This window comes from Varanus komodoensis, unplaced genomic scaffold (genome assembly GCF_004798865.1).
Source record: "Varanus komodoensis strain SLA01 unplaced genomic scaffold, ASM479886v1 scaffold19, whole genome shotgun sequence".
NCBI lineage: Eukaryota > Metazoa > Chordata > Lepidosauria > Squamata > Varanidae > Varanus > Varanus komodoensis.
Window position 1 is genome coordinate 23,042,789 of NW_025335550.1, and position 24,752 is coordinate 23,067,540.

General features: G+C 42.8%; 1 protein-coding gene across 3 annotated transcripts; it reads right to left on the reverse strand.

Moving 5' to 3' along the window:
* Positions 1-462: 462 nt before the first annotated feature.
* Positions 463-23,986, reverse strand: POPDC2 (popeye domain containing 2). 3 transcript variants are annotated; one of them, XM_044427608.1, is made up of 4 exons: positions 23,169-23,986; positions 10,908-11,016; positions 6,177-6,558; positions 463-781 (listed from the first exon to the last, which is right to left on the reverse strand). In XM_044427608.1, exons 1-4 carry the CDS (start codon positions 23,657-23,659, stop codon positions 696-698), a joined length of 1,068 nt encoding a protein of 355 aa, XP_044283543.1. In that variant the 5' UTR covers positions 23,660-23,986; the 3' UTR covers positions 463-695. The 3 variants fall into 3 exon arrangements, with proteins under 3 accessions (XP_044283543.1, XP_044283542.1, XP_044283541.1); XM_044427607.1 differs by having other exon boundaries at positions 6,052-6,558; XM_044427606.1 differs by having other exon boundaries at positions 6,048-6,558.
* Positions 23,987-24,752: the final 766 nt, after the last annotated feature.

Here is a 24,752-nt window from a genome sequence, read left to right on the forward strand (position 1 = left end):
CTGGAAAAGTCATGTTATCCCTTGCCCACACAGTACCCTGGATCCTCCACAAGGATCCCAACTGTAATCTGGCTTCAGAAAAGCTCTGGTCTTAAACAAGGGGCTGTGTTTAAGCGCAAGTGCTCTGTATGAGTGTGTGTGGGAGGGAGAGTCTAGCTGTCTGCATGGGATGAAAGTAAACTTATCCACTACTGGCAGGCAGCCCTGAAAGATCAGCTGTGAGGGAATGCAGTCCTGGAGCTGCTGAGGGTTTTCCCTTTGCTGCTTCCTGCTTTGGTTCAGGTCTTTCTGCTTTCTACCACTCCCACAGGACCTTGTTTAAACTAGGCAGCATTTCACAGGCACACTTTGACAGCCAAAGCAGAAGAGGCATGAGCAGAAGGCCTATTTCCTCCTGCTGTAGAGCTGTAAGAAAACACAACTAACAGAAAGAGGGCAAGTTCCACAAATGAGCTCTATGACTGTCTTTCCAAGTTGTTTAATGCACCCAATAACAGAACCATGTGGTAAGTGTTCAAGAATACAGGCACTGGTGTCACTGCAGATCAACAAATCATGTGACGTGTCCCCAATCACATTTCAGTGTCATGCATTTACTACACAGGTGTCTTGTCTTCACACTGGGACTAGCAGAAGCGATGAGCCGCATTCAGATCAGGAGTTGGTCTGTGGGCAGGTTTGCATTGTTGTTTACTCTAAAGTTCTGGAGTCTGAGTAGGAGCCAGAGGAGCTCGTCCTTTTGCAAGAGCCTGGCGATTAGTTCTCAAGGGGTGTTCAGAAACTGGAGGAAAGAAAAACATATTGTTATACTTATTGTAGCAATTAGTTCATACTTGCATGCCCAGTTCTAGAACCCTCTGTTCTGGTGGGACCCACACACCAAGTTATTGTTTTCCTCTTTCTGGTTTGCAAAGTCCTTATCCTTTCCTTTGCAGATAATCAGAAGGAAATGCTCAGGTCAGGACTTCACTTAGCAAACCATCCATGTACTTAACACATAAGCATAATGTAATATTCTCAGTGTTCTTGACACCTTGCAGAAGTCACTGGATCTGGGGCAAACAGAGTTTAAAATGCTAGCTAGTGACTTTAAAACTGTAAAATGGTTCCTAAAATGGGACTGTTGATTAAGCTTCATTGCCTCTTCTATAGCCCTATTTGCAAAGGCACACATATTCTATCTGTAAATTGAGAAAGAAATCTGGATTTCCTGAAGAAGTAAGGTTTAGGAATATGTCCTTTTCTTTTCACTCCTGAAATTCTTTGGGCATGGAGAGTTTGGCAAAGGAGGCTGTGCAATAAAAGCTAACACAACATAATACTGTTTTGCATATATCCCATATAATATATATTGTAAAATATGTATACCCTGCTTTTTGACCCACCAGTCTACAAGTAGGCTTACAACATAATTTTGAAAAACAATTAGAATTAGCATAAATAAAATGCAATTAATAACCTACAAAACCCAATATGCAACACTGCAAAACCCTGTATGCAACATCTGGGAAAAAGAATGGTTTTATCTGCCATCTCAAAGCAAGCCTTGAGGAGAAAGGAATTCCATGGTGTTGGTGCCATGACTGAAGAGGCTATGTCCACTGCACTTTCAATAATATAGAGAGCAGAGCAGGGCTTCTGTAGCTTTACATGGAAGAAGGTTGTCCCTCATCTGTCTCACGGCCTTAGACTATTTAGGGCTTCAGCCTCAAAACCAGTTCATTGAACTCAGACATGTTCTGGAAGAGTTCTGGGATGCCCTTCAAAGGCAGCCACATAGAGGGTGACTGGGCTTGGACAACAGAGCAAACCACCAAGGTTTGTTGTTGTTGGCAAGTTCTTCTGTCATGTGACTATGGACCACTTCATTAAGGACACCTTGTTTTTCCCCCCCAACAAGCTACTCTGCAGTTCCTACTTGTAGCTTGTTGTCACCCATGGTGGCTTGTTGGCTCATCCAGAGTTGGACAGCATGACTCACCGTGGGTGAGAGCCAACTTTTTAAAATGGGAAACGAAGCTGTCAAATTCCATTACCCTTTAAAAAGTGGAGGGAAGCAGTCTGACCCTTCCCTGAGCCAATGAAAGGTTGGGCAAAAGAGCCCAATTGCTCCCTTATGAAGGACTCTTGCTCTTCCTGCTGATACCAGAGTGTAGGACACAGAATAATCAATTCAAGCTGCGACAACCCAGATTCAGGCTGGACATCAGGAAAAGCTTCCTCACCATCAGAGCAATATGACAGTGGAACCAGCTGCCTAGAGAGGTGGGGGGCTCTCCCACACTAGAGACATCCAGAAAGAAATTGGACAGCCATCTGAGTGGGGTGGTATAAGTTGGTGTCCTGCAATAGCAGGGGGTTGGACACAATGGCCTTCATGGCCCCTTCCAACTCTACTGTTCTATGATTCTATGACAATGCGGGAACACAGAGGATGGTAATGCCCAGAGGGGCTGCCTGCCTACTGCCCCTTCACAAGAGGGAGCCCCTGAGACAGGAAATCCTTTCCCCTACTTGTCTTCAGTAGAAGGTGAGGTACCCATTGAAAACAAAGGCATGAGGGATCTTTTGCCAAGGGGCTGTATTATGCTAACACTACCCCTCTGCTGGCAAGAGTCTTCTCATTCTACTTTCTTCCCTTTTGTTCATCCAAGGGAGAAAAACATTTGCCTTTTGTTCTGGGAGCTTAGAAAAGTGCAACAATACACCTCACACCCCTTTTTAAGGGAAATGGGGTTTCATGTTCAGCTCCATTTCCCTTTAAACTCTAAACTCCAAAAAGCTTCCCCTGAGATACCACCTGGGGGAATAAGAGGGAGGGAGCCAAGTACCACAGTGAGTCTGACTCTTCACCAGGCTTGTCATGAGTGCTACACAAAACAACCAATGCATCAAGCCTTATTGCTGGGTGAATGTTGTGTTGCATGAATAACCCCAGAAGTTATGGTAGTATAATCTGGATGTCATAAAGGCCATGTCTGTTTATGCGGGAAACAGAGCACCAGTCGTACAGGCCTTTGCTGATCACTGCTACTGTATCGGCATCTAAGAGTGTGGTCAGATCCAAGAACTTCACCAAGCTGTAAGTCATTTTAGAGGAAAATGTAACCCTCACCTAATTCTTCAGGCATTGGGTTGCGTGGCACCCAGGTCAAAATCCCACACACCAGCAACCTGGGTGTGTGCATCAACACCAACCCACTGGGAGGAGAGCGCATCCTGGACAAGGAGCAGCCCAGGTTTCCCTGCATTCTGAGCTCCATGCACTGAGGCTTCCTGCCTTCTACACTGTGGGAGCTGCTGATCCTCACTGAGCATCTAGGCTTGGTTGCTCAGCCCAGCCCTGAAGGCCTGAGGTCAGCCAGCCCTTCCTTGTGCTTATGCTATGGGGCCACTCCATCCTGCCTTGCAGCAGTAGCAATGCTGTCACTTACTTCTTCCTCCAGCACAAAGACAGCAAGCTCATACAGCCTGCCGACTACCTGGGTTGAGAGGGTAGCTGCTGTATGGCCAGCAGGTGTCACGTTGGGCAATTTCTGTGAAGCAAAGTGATGCATGTCAGACCAGCCTTAGTACCAGGAGGCCAAGGCATGGGAGTGGCTGCTTCAGACATGCCACTGCTCCCCCATAAGGCCAAGTGTCAACAGCACTGACACCAACAGGCATCAGATGTGGGAAGCTGTACCGAAAGTGAGAGGACCATGTCTGCCAACTTAGGCTTCCGCATGTGCATACAGCTTGGAGATTTCAACCCTGCAGCTTTCCCATGCAGGATACCAATGGGAAATTCGTATTGCAAGGCCATAATGCATCTTCTCAAGGAGGACATCTGGGGAGCACAGGGTGGGGGATATTCATGCATATGCGTCATGCTGCCCTGGATGCCAGGAACTCCATGCCAGGTGATCACATGCTCCTTGATGTTGTCAGACACACCAACAATCCCTTTGGTGGGCTCATCCCATTGTAGCCTGAGATGATGTGGAATGACCTGCCCCATCTTGGCCAAGAAGCTGAAGTTGGAGTGCATCCAAGAGTACATCACACTCTCGGACACCAGGGCCTTCTTCCAGCCCCCTCATTAGGTTTTCCTCAGGACCAAGCCCCAACTCATGCATGTCATGCAGATGATCACCATCAGCAATGAGCAGGGCTTCTCTGACTTCACCATTCCCTTGGACTTCAACCAGGAGCAGTCGCATTGGTCACTTAGTCTGTGACACCGACAAGCTCTGCTCATTTTACTCCCTGACAGACTCCTATGTTACCAACTACATTCCCAGCCACAAGGGCTACACACACGAGACCTCCATTGCTTCCATGTGGAGGGAGAAAATTATCTAAGTTCCTTTCTGCAAATTTGTATTTAACCAGAGTAAGAGAGCTCCTTTGCTTCACACTCAGGCTCACTTCACTCTTCCTGTGCCCTTTGTCACATCCAAAGAGAAAAAAAAAAGTTATACAGGTTATTTCTTGTGAAAGCCCCAGGGCTGCATTTGTTTGTTTATTTCCAGCAGCAAGAACTCTAATTAAGAGTTCCCCATCCCAGCCCACTCCTTTCTACACTAGGGGAAATCAAGGGTAATTAGTTTTCCTTAATTAAGCAACAGTGACTCTCTCCCTGGTCTAAAGTAAGTATTTGACCCTGTCTACCCCATCACTAATTCTAGTATTTTAACTCTTCCACAGCCTCTCTAAAGTTCAATGGAGAGAAGCAATAAAGCCTGGATGTCATTCATCTGTTACAACACCCCAGACCTCCAGAAATCCTCACCAGCAGCTCTTCAGTGCCATGGACAACAAGTTGAGCCCGTGCAGCTCCCTGTTGTGGAAGAGCACCAGGCTCACAAGGATTTATCCATTCAGGAAGGATCAGGACCATATAAAACAGAGATCTCCAATCCTATCTCAGCAGGGCAATCCAGGGGGACACCCTAATTGATGGTCTCAAAAAGCACTGAGAGATCTAGAACTAACGAGCACCTACTCTGTTTCCCAGCATATCCCCAAGAGCAGCCAAGGCTCCTGACAAGTTCCAGAACCAAGTTGCAAATCAGACTGAAATGAACTTCATTAGTCAGAGCTGAGAACTGGATTGCTACTATCCACTTGAGCACTATGGTATAAATGCAACCTGGACTAAAGGTATTAAAATCAGTAATATCCAAGGCAGGGATCTCTACAAGATGCTTTGTTGTGATCAAGGCAATAGGAATTCTGCCCCTTCTCTCTGACTGTTTGCCACTTAGCTTTGTCCTCATTCTATATTAGTACCACTATCGCTATCATTTTTCAAGAATTGGCAATTGATCACCAGGACCTTCTATGACTCTGGACTGCTAGAAATCTGGCAATCCTGCACAACTCAAGACATGGAGTTGTTGATGGAGTCAATCCATCTCATCCATGTTCTTCCTCTTCCTCTTCTTCTTCCTTTGACTTTCCCTAGTATGACTGTCTTCTGTAGTGAGTCTCCCCTTCTCAGAATGTAGCTAAAGTATGACAGCCTCAGAATTGTCATTTCTACTTTCAGGGAAAGTTCTGGTTTGTTCTGATCTAGGAAACCCTTGGTTTTCATCTCAGACTTCATTATCCATATTTTGTATGGAAATGGAGAAATACAGAACACAAGCTGTCTCTGTTACTTGTAAGTTGTCTGGTATTGCCAGCTGACAGGATTTGTATGATCCTGGTAATCTCCCCTGTAGCCTACGATATCTTGCTGCAACCAATATATCCTCAACCCATTTGACAGAGCAGAACTTTCCAACTCAGCATGAGGCTCTGAACTTCCTTCCCTTACTGAATTATCACAACTATCTAGTTTTAGGAGGCATAATGTCCTGGCAAGCCTGACCTCACACTTGAAACGACCCGGATTTGCACTACTTACACCATGAACTCAAGGCAGCCTTTTGAAGCAAGTGACTACGGTTGATGCTGCAGCCCTCACACCCTTTAAAGAAAAGCAGCATGCTGGATACATTAGCCACTACCTCCCAGCACACACAGTTGGGTTTCCTTCGAAAGGAGCAACAAGTACTTACTTACACAGGGTGATGTGTGCCCATGTTAGAGGTGCCCTCACTTCATATATTCCCCTTCGCTCACATAGTCCATAAAAGACCCTGTCAACTCAGCAAAATCTTCCAATACAAGACTGGTAGAGTCCTCACCAGACAGGTCACTGTCAGGCCGAGGCATCCTGGGATGGGCAGGAGGAACCACAGTGCAAGGGGCCACTGGAGCTGTCTGGACAAATGTGGGTGACTTGCATGGAGGTGCTGGTAGCTCTTTATTTTCCCCTGGTTCTTTCTCGACCTCTGTATCTGAAGAGGTGGATCCTAAGACATGATAGAGACTGGGCAAACGGATGTCAAATCGCAAGCCAAACTTAGCAAAGAGCTTTTCATTCAGGGCATACAGCTTCTCTGAGATGTCATAGCCAAGGAGGACTGAAAAGAGGCGGGCAATGTAGCGTTCCTTTGCCAGAAGTGAGTAGAGCTTCTTCCTTTGCCAAGTAATGAAGCTGCAGTCAGTCTCTGCTGTCAGTGTTACCTGCCAAGAGAAAAAGCAGAGAGTGGTGACCAGCTCAGACATTTGTGCCTTAACATAACAAAACCACCATGCTGCCTGAAGTACCACTGTGCCACCATTCTTCGTAGAAAACTGTATGAAGATTCCAAATTCATGAGAGACAATCATGCCATTTTAAAATCTTCATTTACTGTTTGTGCAAGAATACAATATTTTTGAGAAAGGACCTTTGCAATACATGTGCCTGAAAAAGATTTAGGGGAGAACACATTATATGAGCCAGACTTCCTCAACCTGGTGCTCTCCAAATGTGTCAGACCACAACTTCATGGCTGGCTGGGGGATGCTGGGAGTTTCAGTCCAACATATCTGGAGAGCGCCAAGTTGGAGAGGCTGATATAAGCATGCATTTCTTAATTTGTTCGGCTTTTAGAGAAGATCAGCATAAACATCTGTTCCAAATGAACTTACACGACAGATTTTCTTTAGTCTTGGAAGAGTCACATCCAATTGAGACTGTAACATTAATAATGCAAGCCTACATCATGGTTGCCAATCCTGCCTGAAAAAGGTTGTTGATCTTATCTGTTTGATTCAGATCACCAGACCCTGCATCAGATCACAGAGGAAAATTCCTTTAAAATGGCTGCTTAGGGAGAGGTTAATACCTGATGACTTAACAATTATTTGTACTATTTGAAAAGGCAATATAAAGATTTGTAAATCACACTAGAGCAGCAAAAGGTCACAATGAAAAGCTGCTTTGCTTCATTCAGTGAAGGTGTGGTTTCAAACAACTTTTGAAACTTCATATATGCATACACTGTCAGACATTGGCTGCATTCACGCATAACAACAAGCCATGGTAGAGGTGGCCAGTATTCTATCTTTGCTTGCTCTTTTGTTACTGACTTTTGTGATAGTCTTCATTTGTACTTTAATGTAACAGAGACTTCTAGCTAGAAAGCCTTTGGCCTGATCTGCTTGAAAGGAGAGAGAAAATAGACTCAGGAGTCAGGATCCCAGTCTGGATTGAACTCTCTCATTCTCTCATATATATATATATATATATATATAGAGAGAGAGAGAGAGAGAGAGAGAGAGAGAGAGAGCGCGCGCGCGCGCGCGCGCGCGCATCTATACTCCCTCTAGTGCGGAACCCAGGGGAACTTACTTAGTCCTGCACTCTAATTTATTCTCACAACAACCCTGTGAGGTTGTTAGGCTGAGAATGAGTGACTGACCCAAAATCACCCAGGGAGTTTCAGGGTCAAGCAGAAATTAGAACCCATACCTCTGGGGTCCCCAGTTCAACCCACTAGCCACTCCAGCCACTACACTGCAAAGGCTCTCTCATTTCATGGGTCTCTCTCTCTCTCTCTCTCTCTCTCTCTCTCTCTCTCTCTCTCTCTCTCTCTCTCTCTCTCTCTCTCTCATTAGTTGCTAATCATAGGAGTATTTCACATATTGGCCCTAAGAGAGGCTGGCAGAGAGCAGAGCTTTAAAAGGCATTTAGCTAAAGCTGGACTACAGTCTTGGGGACTGAAAAACCGGCTCACTGAACACCCAACATATGTTTAGCAGCTGCCCTGCTTGCTTCTACTTCCATTATGCTCTACTGTAAATAGAACAAATATCAAAAGCACTATGATATACCAATGTCTTCCAATACAAAGGAAATAGCATGGCCATAGATTTTACCCCTGAAGGGGGTCAGGCAAAGATAAGAATATTATCTGAAATCATTCACAGCGGAGCTCCCTCTGTTTCTGCAGATAGTCTGGAATTTTTAAAAGTCTGATGAGAGAGAAAACGATTTTGTTTTCCTAGTTGTATGCAGCTTGACTATGTGAGAATATACCACATTTCAGTCTTTGGAGTGGGTAAATGAGACAATGGCATGGAGATGATGGCAAGAGTTGATCCAACATATTCTGGGAGCTTTCCTGCATCCAGGGGTCTCCTTGGCCAAGGACCAAGGAATGATGCTTTGAGAAACAGAACACGGACGAGTGATATGCTGTGTCCTTGAATCTGATATTTAATCTGCAGCATTGCCAGGAGCTGCTTTGGTTGTAGTACACAGTGGGGCCATAATACGAAATTTCATAGAAGCAGGCTTGGCAGATTCCAAAGAACAGAAATCCCATTTACAGCCTTCATGTTCCAGTCAGTGAGCTTAAAAAAATTATGGTAAGTTCAAGTAAACTTGTTACAATCAAATAAAAGCTAATTGTTGTTGTTTTCCATACAGTTAAATGTAATAAGAAAAAGAAATTCTTTCTCAGGTCTGCGTCTCTACAATACACAAATTTACCTGTTACTCAAGTGATACATGTCATCACTATATTGCACCAGGACAAAGAACTGGAATTTTGAAGAAAGGCAATTAGAAATGAGGCAATGAGCCAGTTTATAGTTACTGAATATTTTATAGTTACTGAATATTTAATTTATTACAAAATAGAAAGAATAGACATATAAGCTGCATTTAGACAGGATCTCAGATTATTTGGTCATATCTACAAAGGAGGTGAAGGAGGATAATTGGAAAAGATAAAGCAGCATGTGAGAGACGTGTGAAGGCCTGAGAAAGGAGAAGTGGCCAATACGGAAATGAGAACAATAGAAACTATGGAACCTAGCTGAAGAAAAGAAAGCAGTCAAAATGTAAATAACCCTTTGCAAATTTCCATGGAGTTTTAGAGAAGCAAGCAAGAAAAAAAAAGAATTATTAGAGATAGCAACCAAATATAGACAGTACTTATCACTAGTTAGTGGTCAATTTTTAGACAAAACAGATTTTTTGGAGCCAAAATACTAGGCTCTGAACATGGAGTTAATGCAACTATTTGACATTTTTATTTAGTACTCCTGGTAACACAGGGTGTGTTTCCTTGATAGCACATCAAACTTGAATAATATTCTTCTTGAAAATTTCTGCCAGTTCACATTATGAAGGCCAAATCGGGCAAGTGGCATGCTATCACAAGAGTCTCTTTTCTCCAATGTTGCTTAAACCAATCCTCTTGAAACAAAGAGGTGCTTCTATCCACATAAGAAAAATTCAGGTGCTTTCCCCTCTATATTTGTATTTAAAAATAGCTAAAGGACAAAGGACTAAGCAGCCTTTCCATCTTTGAAAACTTTCCATGGCTGTTTTTGGTTGCAGGGAAGGAAAGAACATGTGTTTCTGTCATAACAAACATGTCTAGCTGAGACTGAAGCTAAAGCATATGTGAAACCAGCTACAAAGCAGTATAGAAAGTATAAAGCAATATACAAAAGCTGGTCCTATCAGTTTGAAGAAGAAATGCATCAAAAAACTAGCTAAGACCTATTTCATGAAGGTATTCATCTCAGAGACAGCTGCTGGACATACAGGATTAATATTTACCATTTTCTACCATCTATCATCCTGTGTTCTCTTTTAAAGCTTCCTGCAAACATCACATTACAGTTGAGTACAGTGAACACTCCATCTCTCAGCACAGACTTTTCCCCATTGAACACACTCCTGTGGTGTCACCTCCTTTTTGAAAGGTTTCAGATATGGTATGACATCTGTCACTCAAAATATTTATATAGATATTGTATTTGGGTCATCAGAGGGACAGTATTTTACTGGGATTTGAACAGGGCAAAACTGAATTAAAGCTCCATATTCCAATGGGTGGTTCTAATGATAAAATTACTGTTACTTTAATTTGAAACAAATCACAAATCCGTAAATAATTACCATACGGCTGTTGTTATTTCTAGTGTTCCCCTGAAATACCTGTCATTTTAAATCTCACAAATAAGACTATGGAATGGAAGCCAAAGCCCAGGGCACCTCAGCATTGAATTCTAAGCCTTGGCTTGCCCATTTCTAGTTCCTTTAGGCCTGTCCAATTTTCATCGCTTTTTCTTAGAACAGAGAACCTCCCTGTTATTATTATGACCATGAAGGTCTTCTTACTTTCAAAAGTAGCTTGCTATGTAGCCAACCAAAGCAGAGCTTCTGACATCCTTTGTGTGGGAAAGTATAAAAATGATGTGAAAAGTTTGAATGGGGCTCTCTGTGACCATGAGGTGCAGGACCTTTATTTTGCAAAATAAGTATTTTTTTCACTTTTACTCCCTTGTTGTGTGTGATTGGTCTGGCACACCAAGACAGAACCCCATTGCAAGCAAAACTGCTTGAGCAATTCTTTGATCCTTGGTCTCTAGTTGTGGGGATGGGGTGGGGGGCAGAGGTACATAAAATTACCAGTAAATAAAAACATAGAAACAGAGCGAGTCAGAAGGTGTCTCCTGGGCCATCTAGTCTGACCCTTGGCTCCAGCCGGCTCTGCTCATGACATGCCCTCCATGTTTTGCAAGATTACCTGAAATGTTCCCTCTTCAGAAGGCCGCAATGATTCCCACTCTGGGGAATCCAGGAACTGATATGGGAAGACATAATGTAGAAATTGTCCATCCTGGCTTACTCTAATCCTACAGAGGAAGAAAAAATCATAACTTAAACAGATGTTGTGTTGCTTCTTTTAATTTTGCATGCTCTGCTCTATCATTTATATTTGTTTTCAAGCTGACTCACTACAGAAAAGACTTTTTCCCACATTGCTAACCACCTAAGAAAAAAGGCTCTGATTATGATCATACCAAAATGGCAGGTTCATGTGAGAACAGATATGGATGCATTGCTACTAATCCTGGTACACTAGCATGAACATTTGGGGTGTGAGGAGAGAGTGTGTGACACGCTTTTAGACTACGACATCTGTAGCAAATGGGTGCCATTTTTAAAGTCAGGGGGCGTGGCCATACCATTTAATTCCACATAATATACATGGCATGTAGAGAGAGAGAAGTAGGCAATTAAAAAGGCAGTCAGATTAGCAACCTGGAGAGAAGTAGGAGACAGCACTGCAGGGTGCATCTGCTCCCAAAGCAGGCAAGCGCAATACACATCCCCAAGTGCCAGCTGTTCCAAATGTGACTGCTGAAAGCTGGTGGTGGTACCATCTCTTCATAGGAACAGTAGCGTGAACCAGCTTTCCAGGCTCTTGAAGGCTAAGGAAGGACTAATCTAGTAACTGGCAAAATGCTGGAAATACCAGCTGCTGACCTAGAGGAAATCGGCCTTGGGGAGACCTCCTCTCCCCTGTTGTGTTAAGGAGGTGAGAACTACCAGAATTGGCCTCAAGGACACCAGTGATAACAGCTGGGAGTAAGGACTGGCATCTGGAGTAAATGGCTGGCCTCAGGGACAGAGGACAGAGCAGCCTTTTGTTCCTCTCTTGGGAGGTTCTGTCCTGCTGTGATTCCCAGCCCAAGAGTACTGTGACACCTGCATATCTTGTGCTGTTTGAAGGTAGTGTGGCTGTGTATAGCCTAGGATAGAAGAAGCTGTTTGTTATTTTATTGTCCAAGTGGGCCAACAGGGGGTTCTTGGTTGGCTGAGGCTTGCTGTTGCTGCTGTCCATTTCCCCTTTCCTCCCCCCTTCCCCCCTTCCTGTTTTTATCCTTTTTAGATTCTGCGTTTTACTCCCTCCACATCTGTATAAAAGTTGTTTGTTTCCCCCAAAACTTGTGTGCTGAATCAGTGACTAGTCCAGGGTTCTGGGACAAGGAACTTTCTGGGCAGGATTTGGCCCAGGTGGCCGGGGGAGTGGGGAATCCTTGCCAGCTTTCAGTTACAGGAACATCTTGAGGTAGCAGTCCCCTTTCTTTTCTGGCCTTCCTTTATTTGGCTGCGGGTGTTTTGTGGGGGATGATGGCAGTCCTCTGCCCATCTTCATGCATGTGACATATGCATCATCTGAGCCATGAGTACTGATAGCAATTCAATGTACCACCACTGAAAATTTTTCACTGAAAGTTTTCCAAAGGAGTAGTGCATGCCAAAACACCAATATGCATTTTGGCCAAGTGAGAGAAGTTTTTAGTTCTATAGGAATTTCTTCTGCAATCCTATTCACTTACCTGGAAGTAAGTCTCACTGAGCTACCTTCTGTTATTACACTGCTCAGGAACTTAGAACAAAATCAGAGACTGAGATGATCATTGGCCTATTAATAGCTAAAAGAATTTTAATTGTATAGTGTTGGAAGGAAAAGAGATAGAGATACCACCTTTTAAATTAGCGTTAAACAAAAGCAGCTCATTTATTGGCTCCCTGAAATTGACTTATCCCTTTTTTGTTTGTTTAAGGATAATGGGAATCCTCCACCCCATTAGAAATACAGATTCATTGGAAAGAGTTACTTTTTCTGTATTGAGAGAGGAAGTATAGAAGTAATTTCTTACACTGGATTGTCCTGATAACTTAAATAAATGGAATTTTGGTTGATTCTAATACAGGGATTGTCCAACTGTGGATTCCAGATTTTTTCCCTGTGTGAATCAATCTTTGCTGTTATTGCTGTTTTCAGATATGAAGCACATATCTCTTTCAGAGCTTAGGCTGTAAATTATACACATTTATTTAAAGAAATGTTATATTTTCAATGTATTTTACATTGTTTTTTATAGTTTCTAATATGTTACATCCTTTCACAGAGAAAATATATTGGCATTAATTTGTACAGGCACTTTAATAAGGGATTACAAAAAGATTCTATTTGAAATGACACCAAGTGATATGAAAGCTCTATTCGCGGGATTTGATGTATGACAATTCACAGCACATATGGAGAATCTCTCAGCCCCCTTTATTGCAATAAAGTTTCAAGAAGAACTCTCCGCTGGCCCCGACTATTTTTCTCTTCCGAGGGAAAGGAAAGAGTGTTTCTAACAGCCCCTCAGCAAGGATTCCAAGGATCCATCACTGGGATGCCCCATGCGCTCCGCTCTGGATCATCATGCCAAGCAATGCACCTGAAAAGGAGGCGCCTGCCCACCTGCCCAGCCCAAAGGCTTGGGATCTCCTGCTGCGGGTTTAACACACACTGCCAGCAAGAACAAGTCCCACCCCCACATCCATACTGGCACACAAAACCAGGATAGATATAAAGCAATGATTAAGAAAATAATAAAATAAAATCCAATTTTTAAATTTAAATTGAATGTTTATACATTTAAATTGCACTGGCAGTTGACAGGTGATAACATTATCCAGAACATCTGGTAGTAGAGAGTAAATCTCTCACCCAAGTAGCTCACCCAGGAATAGTTTAGTTGTCTTTACTGGCTTCCCATACATACAAGCATAAGGGAATTAGCCTCGGAAAATGGAGTAAATGCAAACCTTCTCTTTCCCTAGCCAAAAATCAGAGAGACTAATAATAGCTTAGCATTTCTCCACTCCACACACACTTCTCTTGCACTTGGATAGAATCCAAGATAGAATGGACTTTCTTGACTGTGATTTGTGCATTTCTCTGTGATTGAGAACTGTGATTTGTATGTTTCCCTGTAGGAAAACAGAACAGCAGACAAGAATGAGAAGAGAGGCTGAACAAGATGAGATACAAAGAATATCAGTTAGGAAATTTTTTCACAAGTTTAAAATGTTGATTGTTCTATTTTTTTAAAATGCTCAGAAAATTAATGAGCACAATCCAGAAAATGCCTTACATTGACAATCCTTTCTTTGCTCTCTTAAAAGTGAGCAATCTAGATGTGTATGCTTTCCCATATATCCGATTTTGTTCATCCAGTCCTTTATCTTTGGCCCTTGTGATTTTCTTCATTTCTTCATTTACAAGCCACTTTTATTTTTACTGTGGTAATAAAAATAGAAACTAATTCCTGTTTTCATTCAGCATTGTATTTCAGTGAATCAAAGGAACAATATAATGGTATTATTGGTAGTGTGAAAGTGGTAATTCTTTTTGATAGTTACATATTTTACTACTTTTCAATATAATTGAATATTTAATACATGCCCACAGTTTACAAAAAATACCTTCTGTGCCACGTTCTCAACATTGATTGTGTCCCTAGGTTCTTCATTTCAGTCCCCTTGAACAGGGACAAATAATTGTGTAACATCTTAAAATGGCTTTTCCTTATCTCTGTAGAAATGCTAAAACTATTTTAGGATCATTAGAGTAAAGATAACACTCAACATATTCTCTCTACTACACAATTGTAAGTGTTAATACTCTATCAGTTCGGAGGAGGGGTGGGGGTTCAGGTAGGGGAACAGAAAAGACTATGCTACAGACACATTAGAATAAAACAATAGGGTTGAACACAAAACAAAGAGAAGAACCTTCAGGACAGGTAAACAATTAGCATATCAAAGAGTGTACCTCCAAAGGAGCACCTTTCAGGACAAGGATATTAGACTTTCCTGGGTGTACATAGGAAGCAAGACCTGTAATATGGGTTCTTGATCAAATTAGGAATCCCATCTTAAGTCTAATGTTCTTACAGTGTTTTACCTTATTATGGCAAAGCTTGCACTCATTTTGTCCTGACAATCCTCCCATCACTATTTTTCGTTACTATTCTGTAGTAGTGCAGCTCTTGAAATACCTGCTCTGGCCCTGGCTGGCACATCTAAAGAAACATAACCAGATAATTCAGATTTAAAAGAATCAACAAACTCATCACTGTGCACATGAACCAGACTGACAGTAGCCAATTTTGGCCCAAACTGATTCTCTGGATTTACCCAATGGGTTAACTATTCCACTTCTGCCTTGCACGCTTCTTTTGCCATTTCTTGCCTTTACTTCCTAGACCCCCTTTGACCAGTTTTGTCTCTGAGAATGTCATCCTCATCTGGGTCAGGGCCCTTGCAATGATGGATTTGCTTTCTGAGATCATTATCTCTTTTGGTCAAGAGACTTAGGTAAGACTATATGGTAAGATAAGGTGCAGAATGGGTGAGGGTTGTCTGGTTCAAATATTATTTAACTTGGCTTTTGGGCAATTCTTCAAGATTATGTTGTCTATAACTTGAGGTTGTAGGGTCTCCTTGTCTCTCGCTGGAGAACACTTTGCCTGCTTTTTGAGCTCTTTACATCTTGTTGTTGTAGCAAAATTTGAGCCTGAACCCAGGAATTTATTCCAGTGGAAATCTGCTTTTTCTACACAGGAGAGGTTGCTAGCACATACACCCTTCCCTCTGACCCTATTATCTGTGGGTCCAGAGGTTTCTTCCACTGTAACTTAGATGCTTCTAGCTCTTCCATCACCACCATCAATGCAGTCTTGGCTTTTGATCACTTCATCAATCAAGAACTTGATATGGGCCTTTCTTCCAGGGCTGAAGGGAAGGGAATCCTTCCTCTGATGCATTTCACACACATCCCCTATCTCAACTGAAAGGTATGGCACAGTTCATCTGGGTTCTAAGGGAGTGCAGCTTAAATTTGTGAATGAAAGGCTCTCACACACTTCATTAAAGTTTGCAGTAACAGAATATTTTTCCCTCTGCCATCAGAATTCTCTGAAGAAGCACAGTGGCAGAGGAAGAAACGGAGAAAGAAGTTGGAGAAAAAGATAGTAAGTATCTTGCCATTTTAAATCTATCTTAGCACAGGTCTCTTTAGGCCAGTCTTAAAGGTTCTGCTTTAATGTACCACAGATTCATCAGATAGTAGGGTTAGAAGGGGCCAAGAATGCCATCAGGTTCAACCTCCTGCTGGTGCAGGATGCCAAGTCACACCATCCCACTCAGATGACTGTCCTGTTTCACCTTGGATATAGATTCAGCCAATGCAAGGTGATAACAACAATAGGAACTTTTGCTGAAATTAGGGTGCTCTACAAACCTGCCACTTATTTTGTCTAAAGAAAAATGGGTCTCTCCTGTTGAGTTTACAGTCAATGGTATTCTAAACTTGGGAATCAAGTTGCACAACAATCCCTTGTCAACAATGACGGTACTTGTCCATGCAGAGAGGTACAAAAATGTCCCAACTCCTTTTGAACAAACTTGAAATAACACACAGTTCAAACAACCAATACTTGGATATTTGGATGAAATCCAATTCTATGTTCATGAAAGAACTCCAGGAGAAAGTGCTTTGCCCTTTTTGTCTTACATATTTGCCTACATTCTAGGCCTTACAAATTAGGTACAAACAATACCAACTAGGCTACTATAAGAAAATTTGGCACTACCAATCAAGCTTTGCAGTTTTCTCTACCTGCCCTATCCCATAAAATGCATGGACTAGGGGTGGGGGAAAGGACCTTGGCAGAACCAGGCTGTCCGAAATCTGCCACCTCTGGTTCTAGTGCAAAACATACCCTTCAGTTTCCAGGATTCTTTTTCTGAATTTAGGGCCTAATTAGGGTATATCAACAATATTTGGCAATATGGCTAATAGAAACTGACTTCTTGTTAATAAAGGGTAAAATAGTAGCCTCAGAAATAGGAATCATTTGACATCTGTTTCTTTTTTCCTGCATGTTTAACTCATTGAGCTACACAATAAACACAGCTGCATGTATCGGTAACTGCAAGGCAATACATTTACATAAAGACCATTCTAATCCTGAACTTCACATGGATAAGAAATCTCCTTCCATGCTTATAGGTTTCATTTACCCCCAGCTGAACAATCAGTCTTGGCATTACAATGAAAAGTTTGTCATCCCAGGATTCAAAACATGGATTTTAACCTTGCTCAGAAACCAAGTGAGAAAGAGGAAAGTTTGTCTTCTTGTAGCCTCTTCTGGTAGCTGATACATGCCCCACAACATTGTTGCTTTTTGCTATGTTTTATTATTTATTTATTTATTAAAACATTTCTATGCTGCCCCTTGCCGAAGCTTCGGGGCGGCTCACAACACAAAATAAAATACAATAAAATACAAAAATAACAATATAAAATTAGCAATATAAAATAAATAACAATATAAAAGAAGTCGCCCTGGCCAGATAAATAAGCTAATATTGTTAACAATTAAAATGACGCTTAAATAAAAAGGTCTTCACCTGGCGCCGAAAAACAAATAACGACGGCACCAGGCGGACCTCTCTGGGGAGCGCATTCCATAGATTGGGCGCCACCGCAGAGAAAGCCCTCCTCCGAGTACCTACCCTCCTAATTTCTTTCACGGAGGGTTCCCGGAGAAGGGCCTCTCCCGCAGATCTCAAGGTTTTAGAAGGCTTGCCTTCCTTAAAATATTCCCCTAGCTTCTTAAGACTGCTAAAAGGGTCTTCTGTTTTAAAACAGTCATCTCACAACATGTTTTCCACAAGGCAATATAAAAACTGTAAATTCTTCCTCTTTCTTCAGCAACTGCCTTGCCTTTATTCATGGGTGATGGCTCTAAAGCCCTTCTTCATGACTCTTTTGCACAAACCTTTTGTATTTGCAGCACAAGATTTCTTCTGAGTGCTAGTCCTGGTCTGCCTCTGCCTCCCTGTGGATGAAAGCAGAGCCAATCTAATTCCCAAAGACATTTGCACTTTACATATACTCAGGAGCTGCATAAGTGTGCTGCTTCTGCAGCACTCACAAAGTGGCAATACTTTTCTACTAGAGCATCTTCACCGTTCTCAAATCCATGGTCTAGCCGCAAAGCTAAGAACTACATGGCATTTTCCCCTAGGTCACTTCCCCCCTCTGGGGAAAACCCGCTGTTACATTCCTCTCAAATTACCAGCTGCTCTAGCAATCAGGCTGAACCGTCAGTCCCAATCCAGTTTCTCCCAAAGCAGCGGCCCCTCCCTTTCTCTCCAGCCAAATCCCCCAAACTGTGGTCCCAACACCATCACGCATTCCCTCGATAGGGATGAAAGGGTGATTTGAAACAAGGACCGAAGAGTAAAAAATGTAACAAAGAAAATTCCTTAGCCAAAGGAGGAGGGGGCTGAGATCGGATAACAGGAGGGGATTGTCAGGTATACAAGACAGCAGGAAACTTGCTCAATGAATGACCTCATGACTATTAACAAACACACCCCGCATAGGAAATAAGCTCATTATAATTCACCTGGGAGGGACCAAGTGGGAGGGAAGAAGCAGCCGGAAGGGGAGGGGAGGCATAAAAATAGGATGTAAACATGTGTTTGGGGAGCTTGCAGGGGAAGAAAACTCTCAGCCCCCTTTATTGCAATAAAGTTTCAAGAAGAACTCTCCGCTGGCCCCGACTATTTTTCTCTTCCGAGGGAAAGGAAAGAGTGTTTCTAACAGCCCCTCAGCAAGGATTCCAAGGATCCATCACTGGGATGCCCCATGCGCTCCGCTCTGGATCATCATGCCAAGCAATGCACCTGAAAAGGAGGCGCCTGCCCACCTGCCCAGCCCAACGGCTTGGGATCTCCTGCTGCGGGTTTAACACACACTGCCAGCAAGAACAAATCCCACCCCCACATCCATACTGGCACACACAACCAGGATAGATATAAAGCAATGATTAAACAAATAATAAAATAAAATCCGATTTTTAAATTTAAATTGAATGTTTTTACATTTAAATTGCATTTTTAAAATGAAATGTTTTTTGAGGAAAAATCTATCCAAAGATAGTTTTCTATTTTACTTTATAGTCCAAAGGTCACTCATCATGAAATAAGGATTAGTTTTTATTTATGTAGCATGAGGACGTATATTCATGCAACATTTAAATTTTTTGGTAAATGAGTTCGATTAATCCATTCAAAATGTCACGCTCTTCCAGAGGTCCCTGTAAGATTTTTGAGCATTTTTCTATCTAGAAGGTATTATCACAGATGCTTGGTTTTACAGTTCTCAAAACTGTGAATTTGTATCTGCAGAGATCACATGCCTCTTCTTCACAGCAAAAAATGTTATAAAATAAGCATACAGAGTTGAGCAAAAGACCCTAATCCCATTGTTCCTTTGCAAATCTATGTATACAGACAGAATCAGTTTCAAAAAATTCAAGGAACAGAAGCAGATCATTGGGAGTAGAATAGATTTTCACAAGATGCGAAGTGTAAGAAGGGCAGGGGAAACACTAAAACTGAAGAGAAACTACTGAACAAAATACTCCAACTTTTTGTGTATAGCCTGAGGTTTATCGTTATTCTTTCCCTGGAGGAGAAAACCTATAATGGAAGCAGGCCATTAAAAGAGACCCAGTCTAGGAATATTTTAATGAAGTTCCTTTACCTCTGGGTAAGACAGGCATGTTTGCAAATTATGGAGAAAATCATGATTTAAATCTAGTCTTATTGACCAGTGATTTAGATCAATATTTTAATTGCAATTTAAATCAATTTACATCAAATGCAGCCTGCACACTGGAAAGGAAAGGAACAGAACGGAACCAGCCCCAGCCTGATTTTGTCCAGGCAGCAAACATTCCTATGGCCCTTCATCTTACTCTGCTTTCTAGAGACACACAGCTTCATGTCCAACAGAGAAAGAAGCTAACAAGCAAAGGGAAAAATAGGGGATGTAGTCCATTACCTGCCTTGCAAGCTAAACATTCAACAGCAGTCCCCTGTGTAGGCAGGAAGGTGCAAGGCCTGTGTTCAGAAAGAGCCTCTCTTAAGTTTTTATAGCTTGCTCTGTCCTGCCCCCACCGGAGGACTTTCTAGTCACCGACCTGGTCTCAATGAAGGGCTCACCACAATCGTCTTCCCATTTGGGTTTGCATTTTCCCCTTTGAACTCCAGCCTGTCACTGCTCAGGCTGTCTACTGAACACACAGATCTTGCATCTCTGAATACTGAGCAGAAGAGAAGGAAAAAAACCCTTTCCTAATCTTTCTGTGCAGCCATCCAGACTTTCACCTGCTGTTTCCTCATGCAATTTTTTCCCAGGGATTTACCAACCAATTTCCCCAATACTGTGAGAAAGTCTTTCCTCTGTATCTTCCTTGGCTCTTTGAACTTTTTCATGGCAATCTCTGAGATTCCCAGCATAAGAATTCTTGGTGCCCCCCTTCTTTTTTTTTGCTTTTACTCCAGCAACAAGAAGCCAACCAGCAACCATCTTCCCATTGTCTTCCCTTCTGCCTCTGCAAATGCAATGGTTTGTCCCAGTCAAGAGATTCTTGCCAAGGGAAGTTAGGTGGATTGGGGGTGGCTTAAATACCTGCAGAGTTTTGAACCAATGCTAGTAAAGGTATGAAACACCTGTGCTCTTGTTTCTGGCAAAGAAATGGGCCTAGATTGTGCTTCACCCACGTCACTACTCTCTCAGGGCTTTTACCCAGGATAAGCTTCTTGTGGTTATCCAGACGAGGTAGGGCCTGTATTACAAAGCCCACAAAGGCGCAGGCATTTCCTTGCCTCCCAGTTCTGGCTCATTTTCACCACAGTGGGTGAGATGAGGGAGGGGAAGCTTCCATGCACGGCCTGATCACAGCCTTCCTCCAGCCTGACTCAGCCTTGCTTGGGCCTGGGCAGTGACCTTATGGCTCTTCCTCAGTCATGTCAGGGTTTCACACACTTTCCTCTCAGGGGCAGGAACACTGCCATACCCTTGCATTCACTCCGGCTTGGTCCTGAACTTAGCAAGACAGATGGTACAGCTGCATGGGGGCTCCGTAAGTACCTCCACCCACTTATCCTGAGCTTCTTAAACCACCCCGAAGGGAAACACCGTGTCAGAAAGACTTACACAAGCACAACACAAGCAAGGCATGCCCATGAGCGGAACTTGCTGGAGCCGGGGGTCAGACTAGGTGGCCCAGGAGACCCCTTCTGACTTGCTCTGTTTCTATGTTTCTCTTACTCTGTTTCTATGTTTCTAAGACCTGCACAAACATATTACTTTCATAAAAACAGTGCTCATGTGTGTTGGTCTTTAGATAACCCCCATGTGTTGTTCTTGCGGGGCTCATGGTGCATCAATACCAAATCCTACATGCCAGATATATATGCAGATGACACTTTATAAGGAATAAAAGGATTGCATTGAGAAATGAGTGACCATGACAAACATGGCCTCTAGTGTTGGTCAGCTTCACTACCTGAAGTCTGCCCCACTCCCCAAGCCAAGGTGCACAGTACTCAAGTCACATTATTTGGGGACTAAGATAGAAGTGTATATAAATTCCTCTCTGTATACTCAGCATACTATATACATATTCCATATACAGTGCAATAATAATAAATGTAAAATCTAATGGTTTTCTGCCTGATGGTCCCACATGCAGAAACTAACTATGTGGTCTTCATTTCCAACAATCTAAGCAAGTTTCTGTTACTAGTGGTTGGATCAGGGAACATGGGAAAGATTCACGAGGGAGGAGGCTGTCAGTGGTTACTAGCCTTGCTGGCTGCTTGCTGCCTCCTCTCCCAGAGGTTACATGCCTGCAGGCACCCGTTGGTGGGGAGCTGGGGCAGGAGGAGGCCTCACGCCCATCCTGCTGGAGGGATCCTTGGGCAGCTGGTTAGACACTAAGTGTATGGCGGGCTGGAGTAGATGGACTTTGAGTCTGATCCAGCATAGCTTGTCTTATGTTTGTAAACACACCTCCAGTTTTTGCTAGAGGGAAACTTGACTGAGTTTCCAAGCAGTACTAAGCAGACAACAAAGATTTCAAATGCAATTCTCCTACCCTCCCCCCCCCTCCAAATACATACCCCTTCCTCTACAACATTTTCCACGTCTCAAGTTTACTCTTTCGAGGCCACAATAAAATAACTGCTAAATATTTTCCAAATTCTGCATTTCAACACAAATCAAAGTTAACAAATCAGAAGACTGCATGCAAATTAAATAAAACTTGGCTTGTGATATATCACAACAGCAGAAATGGGTTTTTCTTGTTTTAATACAGCCTTCCAACCTTCTTGTGCAGAAGCCCACCTCAAAGGTCAAACACATACATCAAACACCAAATGGAAGATAAATGTGTCCTGAATTTCCTACCGTATGCCCCAGGCAATAAAACATTGAAGCCACCCGGAATAAACTGATGATAGACTTATTCCTAATGATTTATTTCACAAAGCACCCATTACCTCCTCTAGGGTAATTTGGTAAACAACCCCTCCAATCCAGGTCCCACATTTATCGTTGCAATTGTTATCGAAGCTTTTTATTTTTCAGGGGAGTGTCTCTGCAATTTGCAAGCAGTTTCATTGATTCTAGCAAGTAACCGTCACCTGAAAATAAGGATTCATGTAGCAGCCTCACACTAACTTCACTAGACTCTGATGATCCATGTACATAACTTCATTGCAGCCATATGTAAACTACTCGAACGGCTGCTTCTCCACTGCAAGGCATCTTCAGGAAGAGAGGCAGTGGGACTGGGCTCTTAAAGCCTTCTTCTACCCACTATCCCATGAGGCTCTGTAGCCATGTTTTCAGTGTAAACTTACATTTCACTGACGTGATACCTCTGTGTCTCAGTTGTACCACTTCAGACTGCAAGTAGAGACACACATGACTGCTTCTCCACCCTCACTGCACAAATGGCTTTCCATATTAAAAAAAACTAAATGTCAGAGTGAAGGATTCTCATGTAGTCTTCTCTCTGATGTGCAAGGGTTTTTCTGGGAAAAGATGTGCTGCTGCTTTTTCTTGAAGGGGGTACTCCACCTTGCAAGTGCCCAGCCTCAGACTGAAGTGATTCTACTGACAGTCAGGTTTTACAGTAAGAACCAGGCCAGAATGGAAAGAATTCCCCTTCCCCAGGGAAACACTAAAAGGGAAGCAGACCATGCAGTTTGCGTGCCTGTCTATACTTCAAAAGCACTGAGATAAGCTTTCTGATGTCAAGAAAGTTGTTGTCCAGGGGATGAGACCTACCTGCCAGACAGCAAAAATGACAGACGATCAATCGATGTCTTGCCTTCCACAGCATAGTTCTGGTCTCTGACCAGTGGCAGGACCTGTTCCTCACAACACTTGACAATTTCTTTGTAGATCTGGGGTGGCACTTGCAGAGGCTGGCAAACTTGCTTGTAGAGTTGGTCAAATTCTTCGGAAAATGCGTCTTTACGAAGCTGGTAAACTAAGTGAGCTAACTGAAGCAAACAGATCAGAACCAAGAGAATGTTCCAGAGGAAGATGTCTAGTCCACAAGCATCCAACCAGCCCCAGAGAGCAGAGCACAGGAAACCAACGGCCAAGAAGCCAAAGATGTAGATAGCCCCAAAGGTTCCACTTCCTCCCATATAGCCCAGGAGGAGGAAGAAACTAGCAAGGTGATAAACTGCTCCTTCCATATACTGCTTCCAAACCTCACACAGAACAGGCTGGAAAACGATCCGATCCAAAAGGGTGCTGTCTGCACTCATTTTCCCTATCACCAGAAAGGTTTGCCTTGAAAATTGTACTGGAATCCACACAGAGCAAATTGCTGATACTTCAGCTGACAACAGCTTTGCTTCAGCTGAAATGTTAGAGGAACATATTTTAAATTATTAACGCATTTGAAAAGCACCCCCAACAATCCCTTCCAACGAAGTGTAGTAGCAATTATTCTTGTCTCTGATTCTACCAATAAGCTGGATCCACTTGTAGAAGCATCCAAAATTCAGTCCTGAACAGCAATATACTTTTTGGCTTGAGAACCCTTTGGAGAAACAAGAGCTGCAGAGTGCAGCTTGCACCCTTCCCAGCAGAGAGAGAGGTGAAAATAGACACAGTGAAAGAGCAGCAGGCAGGGCAAAAGGGGCGGGGAATAGAGAAGCAGAGGGTACTTATGTTTAATTTGGAATGTATAGCACAGGGCCATGGAAAGAAGAGAGACCCTAAATAGATAACCATGTTTGGAATTGAAATCCAAGAAGCAAAGGCTGTAAGAGGAAGAGAGGCCAGGCAGGCATTCTCCACTTAACGTAACTCGGGAGAACTAGATTACACACAGCATTGTTTGTATGTGTGTGTACTTTGGATTTACAGTCTGTTCCCAAAGGTTGTTTGGGAACAAAGGGGTATGTCTCATGTCACAAGGCAGGAAGACTGCCTCCATCATGGAATACAACCAAAAGCAAGAAGATAAGGCTCTAACTAAGGGTTTGTTGTTTTTTGTTGAGGTTTTTTTTTTTTGGCAATAGAGTATTCCAAAGAAAATGCTGACAGCTGGGATATTTAAAATTAGACAGAAGCTCTGGATTAAAGACTGGTCATGCAGGCTGTAATATCTGCTGCTCCAAACTATAAATGATGCAGACTTAAGATTGGAGAGGACAATTCGGTCATTTTATTTAGACTGCACAACTCTTATGTTATAGCCTGTGTCCCTTATTTCTGTTTAGTATTCCCCAGAATTTACTACTTCCACTCACTACCATTATATAACAAATTTATTTATTTAAAACATTTTTATGCCGCCCCCCATTGCAATGAAGCCTCAGGGCGGCTCACAACAGAAACAAAATACATAAA

What these genes read in the sequence shown, in the direction of transcription:
- POPDC2 (XM_044427607.1), bottom strand. Translation starts at nt 23,659, where the DNA reads ATGAGTGCAGACAGCACCCTTTTGGATCGGATCGTTTTCCAGCCTGTT. An exon ending in TCATTTTTGCTGTCTGGCAG is followed by an intron (nt 11,017 to 23,168) that starts GTAGGTCTCATC and finishes CTTCCTCTGTAG; the next exon opens with GATTAGAGTAAGCCAGGATG. An exon ending in CTGAAGAGGGAACATTTCAG is followed by an intron (nt 6,559 to 10,907) that starts GTAATCTTGCAA and finishes TTCTCTTGGCAG; the next exon opens with GTAACACTGACAGCAGAGAC.